Below are 12,414 nucleotides of genomic sequence, written 5' to 3' on the forward strand. Positions count from 1 at the left end.
TCATAAGCAGTTTTTCCTACAGTGTTAATATATGAACTGAAATGGGATAGACTTTCAATTAGCATGGAAGATTTTGAAATCTATGACGATGTTACAAAAAAGCTTCAAAATCTTACAGAAATCACTTCATGCAAGAAATAGCTAGATTTGATGAGTTCCAGAACCACTACACTTTGCACTGTTGAACACTAAGGAAGTTCAAGACCATTTACTCCTGTATTTATAACAAAAGAAAATGAGAAAAAGGAAAGCCTCCCCCGGAATCATATTTTTAATTTTGTTGAAGCTTGTCTTAAGAGAAAATGTCTTAAAAAATTCACACTTAAAAGAAGAAAGTATAAAAATAAGATTCCAAAGAGTGAGCCAACTGTGATTATTGGTGCAAATGTTATGGAGATTTAATCTTTAAAATTGGTGATGTTTTAGTCAGGAACATGATTATGAAATAACATAGGTTTGAGTGCTCTGTGCCCAATCTTATTTTCACCATTAGCCTGGTTATTTTTAGTGAGTGATTGTGCAGAAAGTGAGATTCCCCCCCCCCCCCCCCCCCCCCCCCAGGAATATCCATAGGATGATAGACATGTTCCTGAATATCCATCCCCACCCACTTTATCCACGTATCCTTGGGCTGTAATTTACTAAATGGGCTCATTCTGGTGCTAAAAGAGTTTGTCATGACTTTTACTGTGTTATTCTTGCAAATTTGATTTGTAGTGGTTATAAATTTTACTGGGTCTTAGATTATGCTGTTTAATAAAAATTAATGTTGAGCATTAAGGTCTGATAAATGAAGGAGTTGGTGAAATGAGCTAAAAGGCACCAAGGCTTTTTGAGTGCTGAAGCTTGTGATATTTTAATTGTCTATTCTAGATTGGGTGTTGTTATTTTATGGAGATTTACTTTACGGTATTCTGAGCATTAATAATTTATAAATGGGCATAATAAAACAGAGCCCCACTTTGGGAGGCCCCATATTGTTTCTTTATGGTACCATCTGGTTGCTTACTCTCTTGTGGTAATCCAAGGGGTGGAAAACTGTATAACCCGTGGGACAGATCCAGCTTCCTGCCTGTTTTTGTAAATAAAAATTTGATTGGAACATAACCATGCCCATTTGTTTACATACTGTTTAAACCTGCTTTTGTGACACCTAGTATTGCCCACAAAGCCAAAACATTTACTGCCGTTGACGGAAAATATATTAAGACCCTGCTAAACGATAGGCGAAAGGACAGTGGTGATCAGTATTGTATATTTTGAAATGTTTTGTAGCCAGTCTTCAGCGAAAATGTTAAACTGAAAATAATTTTAGGAGACGTTCAGTCAGGTCATTGAGAGGATTGTTGGTTTTAAGCTAGTTTGGGGAGTTTCACTTTCTAAGTTGGGTGAATTTTTTTTTTTTTTTTTTTTTTACTTTTGTAACCAAATATTGAGTATTTCTCTGGTAAATTCTTTTTTAGTTGAAGGTGTAAGGACAACAGAAATTCAGGAGTTGATTTAAGTGGCTATAAAGTTAGAAGTGTTTAAGGGCCAGGAACAATTAAGGGCTATCAGCATTGAGTTGATGTTGGTCAGATTCTTTTGACAATGAATGAATTCCTGCCCCCCCGGCTCCCTGCCCGCAGTTATTAACTAAGAATATATTATGATATACATTCTTTAAGATTTCCATTTGAATATTTAATTGAACATTACCACAAAGTAGTCTAACTCTGGATAAAGTTTTCTTTTAAAGATTTTTAAATTATAATCAAGGAATATAGCAAAAGATATTTTAAATGTTATAATGAGTAGAAATTGTGATTTAATTAAAAATTAATCCTTAGCGAACTTGACTAAAATGAGAATACAGAGAACCTGAATCACATAATTTATAATTATTGTTCCGTGAGTATTAAATTGTATACCCTGAAAACAAAGCATTATACCTTTAAAAAAGTAATTATAGAATGATTTGAAAATTTACTCAATTTTATTTTTTTTTAAATAGAACTCTCAGATCTGTTAGTTATGTGACAAAAACAAGAAGCAATTCCTAGAAATTAAATCTCCTATGAAACTCATGGGTTAACATAATTTCAGTCTGTATTGGAAGAATGTCTAGGAAAAAGGCAAACTAAATCACAGTGGGTAAATCTTACAGGGTTCACCGTGGCTAGACTCAGAAAAAATATATGTACCTTGAAAAATAGTTACATTCATTACTACAGTCAAGACTAAGACACTTAAAGACTAATAGAGTTTTTAAGTAGTTGATCTGTGCCGGTATGTCTTTAGAAAGTGCTAGTCTATCGTTTATTAAAATCTTAAAAATGAAAATGATACTACGGATCCAGAAATATTTCTTTTTATTGAGAAGCTAATTTCATATCTTCTTTCAAGAATCCAGTATTGAACTCTTCTGGAAAAATGGAAGAAAAAAATAAGAGACGAGAAACCTTAGAGCATCTTTTTGAAGAAGTGGTGGAACTTGTATGATATGTTAAGAACTGTATGGTATCCTTACAGATTCAATTAGAATTGCCATGTGAGGTTTCAGTGACTTATTTCTAAGTTCTTTTGAGATGATACTCAGAATGAAAGCCTTAAATATTTTTTAACACAATAAACAGCTTTGGTGTTAATGAAACTTTGTTATTCTAATTAGAATATGCTCTTTTAATGTTATTTACGTGAAGGGTGAACGTTGGCTGTGAATTACAGTAGTTGTATCTGTTAAGGTTAATATCTCTCACTTCTGTAACACCAGCTTTTCCGGGTATATATTAATGCATGCTCTCTTTTTATTGCTTATGTAAATCTAATGTAATCATTGCCTGAGGCTAAAAAAAGAAATCTAACAACTGAAAACCAGTTTTCATGTCCTGCAAACTTGCTCTTAGAACAATGCTGGCACCAACTGTATATCAGTGATGGACTCTCTAGATGTGTTTGGAATATTTTGTGGTCAATTCTTTTTCTCTAGGACTTGGTTTTTGTACTTTCTATTGATTAGTGCATTACATTCTTAGCAAATATCATTCTGTCGATTTCATGTAAGTTTATTTACTGTATAGTACTTCTAATGATTTTCTGTGTAAAATCAGTTTGAGAATTGATTTCCTCTGTCTCTGCATTTATTGTGCTAACCTGAATTACCTACAAATTGGGAATCAGTATCATTGTGGGATCACAAACTCCCTCTTCCATAAAACTTTTTATACTCCCATTATCTATTAAAAGTAGTATTTAAAAAAGAATAAAAGTAGTACTTAGATCTAAAGGTTGGATTTGCTTTTTGCAAACATTTAGCTTATGTGAGTTTGCAGTACAATTTTTGAAAAATTCTTTATTGCTTATGTAACTATAATACTGCTATTCAGTCATGAAACTTGGTTAATAAAAGACCTGTACCCTTGGGTATTGAAGTGTTGGTTCTAAGGCAAGTTTTTTTTCGCAAGATTATTTGATAGAACAATAATTTAATTGTGGAAATATTGGGGGGAAAGGGTAGGGTCAATAATGAAGAATTGGGAGACTAAAAAAAATAAAACATTTCACTTTTCAATACTGTATTTGCATCTCAGTTTCCTGATAGATTTCTGTTTTGATTTTCTGCTGACAGGTCACATTTAGGGCAGGCAAAACATAAGGGATATAGCCCTCCTGAGAGTAGAAAATCTAATTCTAAGGCACCCAAAGTGCAGTCTAATACTACTTCTGAACTGTCAAGGGGACACCTTTCTAAAAGGTAAATCTTCACGTTGCTTGTACATTTTCAAGGCAGAGTTATTTGCATTTGAATCATTGCATAATATTAAAATTCAGCAGCTTATCCCAAGATGTTGTGCTATGTGTTTTCATTATTCCCTGAATGTAACTTTGAGGATTAATAGTTTACTTTGCAGTGATGTCAACACAGCAGGCTCTAGACAATGCATTTTTTCCCTGTATAGAGAACCATAAGGTTCCTCTTTTGATTAACAAATATTTTATAGGCATACAAAATGCCATTTTACCTTGGCTTTTTTTTTTTTTTTTTTTTTGGTAGTTTTTTGTTTTGATTTTTTATTGGTAGAGCCAGAGATTTAAGATCTAATTGGCAAGAGTCCTTTAGGAAGGAATGATACTAAAAGATTTTCTTACCTTCATTTTGAAAGTGCATACATAGGTTTTTACTTCAAGCTTTGGCATAAAGTTGTATTTTTGAGCAGAGCATCAGTATTCTAGTTTCAACTGGTTCTGAACTACTAAGCATTCTTTTTCTTATAATCTTAATTCTTGTTTTGTGAATAGGAGGGTTAGTGCCCGTAATATTTGGGCTGAAGAATTACTCTGATCTTCTAATCAAATATTTGATCTTTTAATCAAATATTTAACCATCCAAAGTCACACCTGTTTTGTTTTTTTTCCCCAATTTTGAACAATTTGAAAACCTGTTTTTATTTAGCTCTGGACTTAATCAGGAAAACTTTTGCACTTTAAAAAAAAAATTTTAAAAGAACTTAATTTGCACAGATTTGAGAAGTTAATTTATATGGTAAGGATAATGATGGCAGGCTGATAGTAACTCTCTTCTTCTCTGGCCTCTCAGAAGCTGCAGTTCATCATCTGCTGTCATAGTTCCACAACCAGAGGATCCAGACAGAGCCAATACTTCAGAAAGGCAAAAAACGGGGCAGGTGCCTAAGAAAGACAATTCTCGAGGAGTGAAACGCAGTGCTAGTCCAGACTACAACAGGACCAATTCTCCTAGCTCTGCCAAAAAACCAAAAGCACTTCAGCATACTGAATCTCCCTCAGAAACAAATAAGCCACATAGTAAGTCGAAGAAGAGACATTTAGACCAGGAGCAACAACTGAAATCTGCACAGTCGCCATCAACAAGTAAGGCTCACACCAGAAAGAGCGGGGCCACTGGCGGCTCACGGAGTCAGAAAAGAAAGAGGACAGAGAGTTCTTGTCTAAAGAGTGGTTCTGTGTCTGAGTCAACTGGTGCCGAAGAGAGATCTGCAAAACCCACCAAGCTGGCTTCAAAATCCGCCGCCTCGGCCAAAGCTGGGTGCAGCACCATCACTGATTCTTCCTCCGCTGCCTCTACTTCCTCCTCATCTTCTGCTGTCGCCTCGGCCTCCTCCACTGTACCACCAGGGGCCAGGGTGAAACAAGGAAAAGACCAGAGCAAGGCCAGGCGTTCCCGTTCAGCATCCAGTCCCAGTCCCAGAAGAAGTAGCAGGGAAAAGGAACAGAGTAAAACTGGTGGCTCTTCAAAATTCGATTGGGCTGCTCGTTTCAGCCCTAAAGTTAGCCTTCCTAAAACCAAACTGTCTCTTCCAGGGTCTTCTAAGTCAGAGACATCAAAACCTGGACCTTCTGGATTACAGGCCAAATTAGCAAGTAAGTGCATGGGAAGCATCTTCTCTCCTCCTACCCCTCCACCCCCATGGAAAATTTTCTTGGTTTTTTGAAAGTGAGTATGTTTCGGTGTAGTCAGATTTATTTTGTTTGTTTTTCCAGCTTGAGGTAGTCTTAGGTTTATTACTATATCTGCTCATAGCCCAATAGTACATAATAATTGATACTACATTTACTTTTAGGAAGAAGGATCAGATATGAGGTGTTCTTATTTCTGAATGGTCACATTGTAGTGTCTGTATCTTTATCTTTATGGCACCGATACAGAGTTATATACTATTATCAGGGTGGGACATCAAGTTGGATCTTCTTCTATAACCAGACAAAATAATTTCAGTTATGAATTGCTTTTGACCATGATAAAAAAATCAAATGGTGGGGTGTTTTTTTTTTTGTTTTCTTTTGATACATTCATGATCTATGGAAATATTGAGCTAAATTTTCAGAATAAATGTATCCTAGTATAACTTAAACCATGTCGTACTTACCTTTAAAGAGCTTAATCTAAAGACAAATACCTCTTACATTCCATATGCTGGGCTCTGGTCCCATTAAATGAGAAAGAGTATTACTCTCTTGAACAGTGGAGTGGAACTAACACTTGAGAATAATATGTTTCAAGCAGAAAAAACAAACTAGACAGGAGATAGGGATCTTGAGGCACATTTCTTTCTCTCTCTTTTTTTTTTTTTTTTTCAAAAGACTTCTTCAGGGAAGCCAAATGTTCAAGTCATTAGAACTGATTGGAACTGGTGGTGGCCTTCAGTTATGTGATTGCATTAATGCTGAAGGGCATTCTTTTTTCTGTTTTGAGAAATTCAAAAAACACAAATGCAATAATACAGGACTTATGTACAATTTAAGCATTTAGTTTTTGTAATATTTATCCAGGAAGCTTACTTTTCACTATCTTTTTTTTCTTTTTTGCCTTCATAGAACATTTTTTTATTTATATTTTGATAGAACTAGAATATTTTCTTGGTTATTGAAAATTTTATGTAGTACAGTATTCTTGTCAAAGTTTAGCTAATAATGGATCGACCTAACATACTGTTGAACCAGACCCAATTGTTAGCTCTGTTTCCTTTAACCCTAATATCTGTATTTCCATTTTATTCAGTATTATATAAACTGACAGTAATACTAGTAGACACTACATAAAATCTTGTGTATAATCTGTATCATCGGGTTATCATGAAGGTAACATCTTTAACATTGTAGAATCATGTTCAATTTGGTATTTTAAATATGTTTTACATCTATAATATCTTTTTTTAATTTGAAGGTACAGATATTTGATTAAGATTGGTACCTTGAAGTCAAAAGGGAATTAAAAGCCAAGTTAAAAAGGGACAGTCAACTGTCCATTGGACCTGCCAAGGTTTTCTCGACAATTGGAGTTTATCTCTACTTCTATACCTCTTTTTTTCTGTTTTTAAGTGAAGTAGAAGTGTGTGTGTGCGTGCGCTACGCTACGCCCCCCCCCCCCCCCCCCCCCCCCCCCCGCCCCGGCCCCGAGCTTTGTGACCTCCACAGCCATTGGGCCAGGTTGAGTTCATAGCTCGTTCAGTGGTATTCACTCATTCACTTTCGGCCTTCCAGTATACTTTACTGGAAGAGCTTATCTCCTTCAGCTTTTATTTCTAGGAGGGTCCAGGGGGACAGCAGATTGTCATGTCCTCCACTCTTCTTGGACACTAGTTTTATTTTCTTTGGAGTCTGTTAACATGATTTTTTTTTTTAAGATTTTATTCATTTATTTATTTGAGAGAGAGTGTGCACAAGCAGTGGGGAGAGAGAGACTCCCCGCCAAGTAGGGAGCCTGACATGAGGCTCCATCCCAGGACCCTGAGATCATGACCTGAGCTGAAGGCAGGCACTTCACTGACCGAGCCACCCAGGAGCCCTGTTAACATGATTTTTAAAAGAAAACCTGACCACTGGTGCAGTTTTCTTGATTTCTGTAAATGAGAAAGCACCGAGAGTTCTGATATGACCCATGTACCACTATAAAACCAGATAGTCTGAAATGAACTCTGCACATGCTCACTAATGGATAAAACTCACTTTGTATTATCCTCCTCACTTTTACAAAATCTGTGTGTGTTGTACAGAATACTGCTTTTCACGTTGTCACGAATACTGCTTTTTCCATTTTCACTACCACTACTCTGAGGTCTAAATATAGCCCAGGCTATTGAAACAGGAGAAGGGAACCAGCATTTATTTCGCATCTAATAAATAACAATTACTTTGCATATGCAGTCTATTTAATTTTTTTTAAAGGTGGGATAATTTGCCCGGTAACATCTCACAAATGGCAGAGCTAGTGTTGGAAGATGGTGGCTATGTGTAACTTGAAGCCACTGCTTGCTTTTGTTCACCACTTACTTTTTACCCGTTAGTTCTCTGGGTTGTATTGTCACACCATGTTTGGGTCATTAAGAGATATTAAGACCGTGGAGGAGATAAAATTCAATTTGATTCTTCTAGGATTGATTCATCTTTAGGAATGAATATTGTGTGAACCCACGGATTTATATCCTACCATTCACTACATATTTACCTATTTTCAAATAAGTGAAAAACATTTCAAAACAAAATAGTAGGGAATATTTATATGTAATGTCCTTACAAGTGCCTGATAACTTGTAAATACTTAACATGGATCATGTCATTTACTCCTTATCAGCCCTGTGTGGCAGATACTATTATTTCCATATTACATGTAAGGAGACTCAGGGTCACTGGTCAGGCTGCCTGCCCATGGTCATAGAACCAAAAAGCTATAGAGACAAAAGTCCTTCCGATTTTTAGTATATGTGCTGCCGTAGTGAGCACTATAGAGTCAAGAGTCAGACCCAGACCGTCTAGTTCCAGAAGTTAGTCGTGAGACTAGGATGCACAGGATTGAGTAGATTAGGTGAGCCAAATCTAGGAAGGACAGAGCAAGGTAGGATTTTAGGCAAGATTACGTATGTCACTTGAGGAAAAGAGTTTATACCGGAAACAATACTGGAATTGAATTGACAATAGTAGGTAATTTTACTTCAGGATATAGAGGCAAAATAAGGTTTTTTTATGGGAATCTCTTGAGTTTCAAGTAATGGTATTTTGGGGATACAAAACTCTTATTAACAGAGGTAAAAATCCTGAGTTTGAAACCTAGTTCTGCATTTTATCAACTGACAACCATGGGAAGGTTTGTACCTTTTCCTTGTAAATGGGCATAATAGCTTATGTGAGGAATAAATATGAGGAGACCTAGCATAGTAGTTAGTACATGAGATGCATTGTAGAATTCAGAACAGTAGAAATTGAGTATCTTTTTTTTTTTTTTTTAAGATTTTATTTATTCATGAGAAACAGAGAGGCGGAGACAAAGGCAGAGAGAAGCAGGCTCCATAGAGGGAGCCTAATGTTGGGACTCAATCCTGGGACTCCAGGATCACGCCCTGGGCTGAAGGCAGACAGACACTCAACCACTGAGCCACCCAGGCATCCCAGAAATTGAATATCTAAGACAGAAGCTATATTCAGCAACCTTTTGAGAAGGAAGGGTTGGTAAATCCCAGCCATGGATCAGTTTAAGGTAGAACTATTTTTAGATTTGGAAGATCTTGATTTGAAGTTATCTCTTTATAGTTTTGTGAGGTTGGGCAAATCATGCAACTGTAGTTAGAATAGCAACCTAATTCCTGATCTTATTTGTAAAAGGAGAATATTCATTATGTGAAGCATAAATAAATGAATATATGTGAAAATAACTTCATAAAATACCATATTAACACACAATGCTGATTTGAGAGTAATTGCCATGTATTTGAAGGATTCTTTATGCATGAGGAATTTCCCCCCACTCCCGGGCAAACATCAGCACATGGGGGCATAGTTAGTTAGATTCAGTGGGTAGAGGTTGAGAGGCAGATTTCTGATGAGCATATCTCAAGGAACCAGAATTTGTAAATTATCCAAAAAATGGAGTAGGCCACTCTGTGAAATAGAATGCATTCCAAATTGGGTAGATGATGTTTTCTTCACCTTTTAAGAATTGATGAACCTATCAATTAGAATATGATGTTTTCTAAGGTAAAGAATCATCGATAGAGTTGGTCATTAAAGCTTCATCATAAAAAAAATTGTTTCCAAATTGTAGGAGTTAATGGTACCTAATGATACTTTGTGAAGACTCATTTCCCATGATCAAATACTACTGGAGGAGATTTAGGATTACAGTAATACATTGAAGGCTGTGGGAAATAATGGTAACTTCTGCTTCACCTAGTGTTTTACAGATTTGCTTGACCATTTTGGGAGACAGCAGTGGTCTGAGGAAACTTTGGGAAATGATAAAATACATTTAGTCAACATATTTAAGCAGGAAGACCTTTCCCAGTGTGCTGTTTCAGCAACTGTTAACAGAGTTCCTGGTGAGGAATTAAGGCTGGCAGGACTAGTAGGACTAGTAGGGAAACAGCTACTTTTGTGATAGGCTTCCTAAAGCTCTGTGGCTTGCCAGCTGCAACTGATCAAAATAGCTCTGAGACAAAGATCACACTGTATCAGTTGATAGAAGTCTTGAGAGTACCCCAGAAAGAATAGTGTTATGTGACAAATTTTAATATGTGTTGGGAAATTATTCTTGCTATCTGTTGTTTAACATAAGCAAACAGTCTCAAATTTAAGTAGCATAAATGTAAAACCATTTTTTACAATGGGCAATGCAATGATAACACATGATTTTTGAAAATATTTTTATATTTTAATATATTTAAAAATGTTTTTGTAATTAGTATGCTTCAAGATCTGTTTTGCTAACTTCAATTAAAAAGAAACTAATCTTGAAGTAATAGGACTGTATCAGAGTATGTAGTGTCTGAATAGTAGGAGGTGATGGATGGCATAGTAATACAAGAAAGTGTATGATCAAAATCTGGGCTGTTATGGAACTTATTTATGGAAAAATTACTTTTAAATTTTTATATGTCTAGTTTGCCTATTTGTAGATCTGATTTCATTATTTAAGTGTACATCATGTGCACATTATTAATAATAACCTAGTCAGCAATAGTTAAAAGCTTATTCCAGCTTGAATTTCATGCTCTTCTGGTGACTTGCATGCAGCCTGTGGACATTATTAGATCTAGACAAGAATCAGGCAGATGCAGAATTCTGGGAGGGGTAATTTGAGATTAGGACTCTATCATCAGTCTGAGACTGAGAGGTGATTTTTTTGTATCCCTAGCGTAGAGGGAAGAAATAAGAATGTGTTGAGCAGGAGAGAATTTAAGAGTTTAACTGTTGGCTTCACCTAAAGTCTTATAGGGACATCCACAGGGCGTTTAAATAATTAAATTATCTTTTCACCTCATGAGGTATTGCCTGAGGAGTTTAAAAGGGAAAAGGATTGAGTGTTGAGAGTTTTTCTTTATTGTAAGACAGCTGCTAAAAATAATTTAGCAATTTAAAGCTATAGTAATTTTAATATGTAAGTACTTTGAAAAACTACCAACGATTCCTAATAATTTTGAGGATTTAAAAAATAAATTAAATTTAGGAAAATGGGTCACCAAATTAAAAAAGAACCCTGAATGGAAATAAGTATCATTGACCTCTTTGTTCAGAAGGCTTTATTTTCACATTTTATTTTTTTAAAGATTTATTTATATTAGAAAAATCACAGGTGCCCACGAGTGTGGGGAGAGGCAGAGGGAAATAGGGGGCGGAGCAGAGTCCCCACTGAGTGGGGAGCCATATATGGAGCCTGATCTCCAGACCTGGGCTGAGATTGAGAGTAGGATGCTCAAATGACTGAACCACTCAGGCTCTACAGAAGGCCTTTATTTTACATCGCAAATTTAAAGAATCATAGTATTTTTGTATACCAGGTCAGAATCAGAATTAATTTAGCCAAGTTACATTTTACTGAAGTACACATAAGTTTTAAAAAACAGCAGTTTTCCCGCCACATTGTCCGTTCCCTTTGCTGATTATTTTGGTATTTATTTCCATACTTAAAGATTATGTGCTTATATGTTTATTGGTTAGGTTTTTTCAGTTTGAGCACTATTGCCTGCCCTTTATGAAAGAGTTATTATATCTCTGTACCCACCAATAGCATCATGTGTACACTTCCTCTCTGCCCAGTCATGATCAGTGCCCAATGTTTGGATGGATGCATAAGTACCATTTACAGAGTCAGAGGGTACTTTTCTTATATATTATTTTCTTGATTGAAACCATTATTTGGTTGATGATGTTTTCCTTTTCTGTATATCCATTACTTCAAATTCCTTAGTAATTGTCTAAATCTTTTCTCAAGCTGTCTACTTCCTTTAGTTAAATTGTCCTGAAGAAATAAGGCTGCTGGTGGCTGCTCTTTAATGCCTACTTCTCGGCTTTTATTTAGCCTCGCTATTTTCTTCAGAGCTTTCTGTTTTCAAATCCCATGTGTCTTTTCCTTGTTTACTATTTTGTTTTGATGGAATGTTTCTTCCACTTGCTTTCTAAGAAAATGCTTATGAGATTCTTAAAAGCTTTTCTATTGTTTTCAGATTTTGAATGTCTGAAAGTATACAGCCTTGGTACTTGTTTGATTGGTTATAGAGTGCTGGATTATACATTATTTTTCTTACAAATTTTGAAGACTCACATTATTTTTAAGCTTTCAGTACTGGAAACATTTTGATTCCTGATCTATTGTATATATAACTCATTTTTCTGGAAGTTTGCAGATCTTTATCTCCATTATTTAGACATAACATTGATATTGCCACAGCTGTGGATTTGGTCTCATTTCTTGTTAGGGTCACCAGCAGTCCTGGTTTCACTTGGGTCTGAGATATTCCCCAAGACTCAGGACTCAGCCTTAAAATGAGGGTTAGAGCCAAGCAAACCAGAATTCTTGTTTACTGTATCCTTGTTTCTTTTCTCTTTCTAGATCTATTATTTTGGATGATTGTCCTCTTGGAAAGTTCTGATGTTTTCATTCTGGCTTTGCTTTTTCTGGTAGATTTC

The 12,414-nt window shown here is 35.7% G+C and overlaps 1 protein-coding gene across 50 annotated transcripts in view; it reads left to right on the forward strand.

Annotated features, from left to right (window-relative positions):
• TRIP12 (thyroid hormone receptor interactor 12) overlaps positions 1 to 12,414 on the forward strand; it is a 145,442-nt gene that overhangs the window by 54,828 nt on the left and 78,200 nt on the right. For 18 of the 50 annotated variants that reach the window (XM_072719266.1, XM_072719263.1, XM_072719268.1 and 15 more), the window contains exons 3-4: positions 3,608 to 3,733; positions 4,577 to 5,379. In XM_072719266.1, coding sequence (XP_072575367.1) covers positions 3,608 to 3,733; positions 4,577 to 5,379 — 929 coding nt within the window. The remainder of the gene's footprint in view (positions 1 to 3,607; positions 3,734 to 4,576; positions 5,380 to 12,414) is intronic. The other 32 variants (XM_072719277.1, XM_072719284.1, XM_072719279.1 and 29 more) reach the window with 3 other exon arrangements.

Source organism: Vulpes vulpes, chromosome 9, assembly GCF_048418805.1.
Source record: "Vulpes vulpes isolate BD-2025 chromosome 9, VulVul3, whole genome shotgun sequence".
Classification (NCBI taxonomy): domain Eukaryota; kingdom Metazoa; phylum Chordata; class Mammalia; order Carnivora; family Canidae; genus Vulpes; species Vulpes vulpes.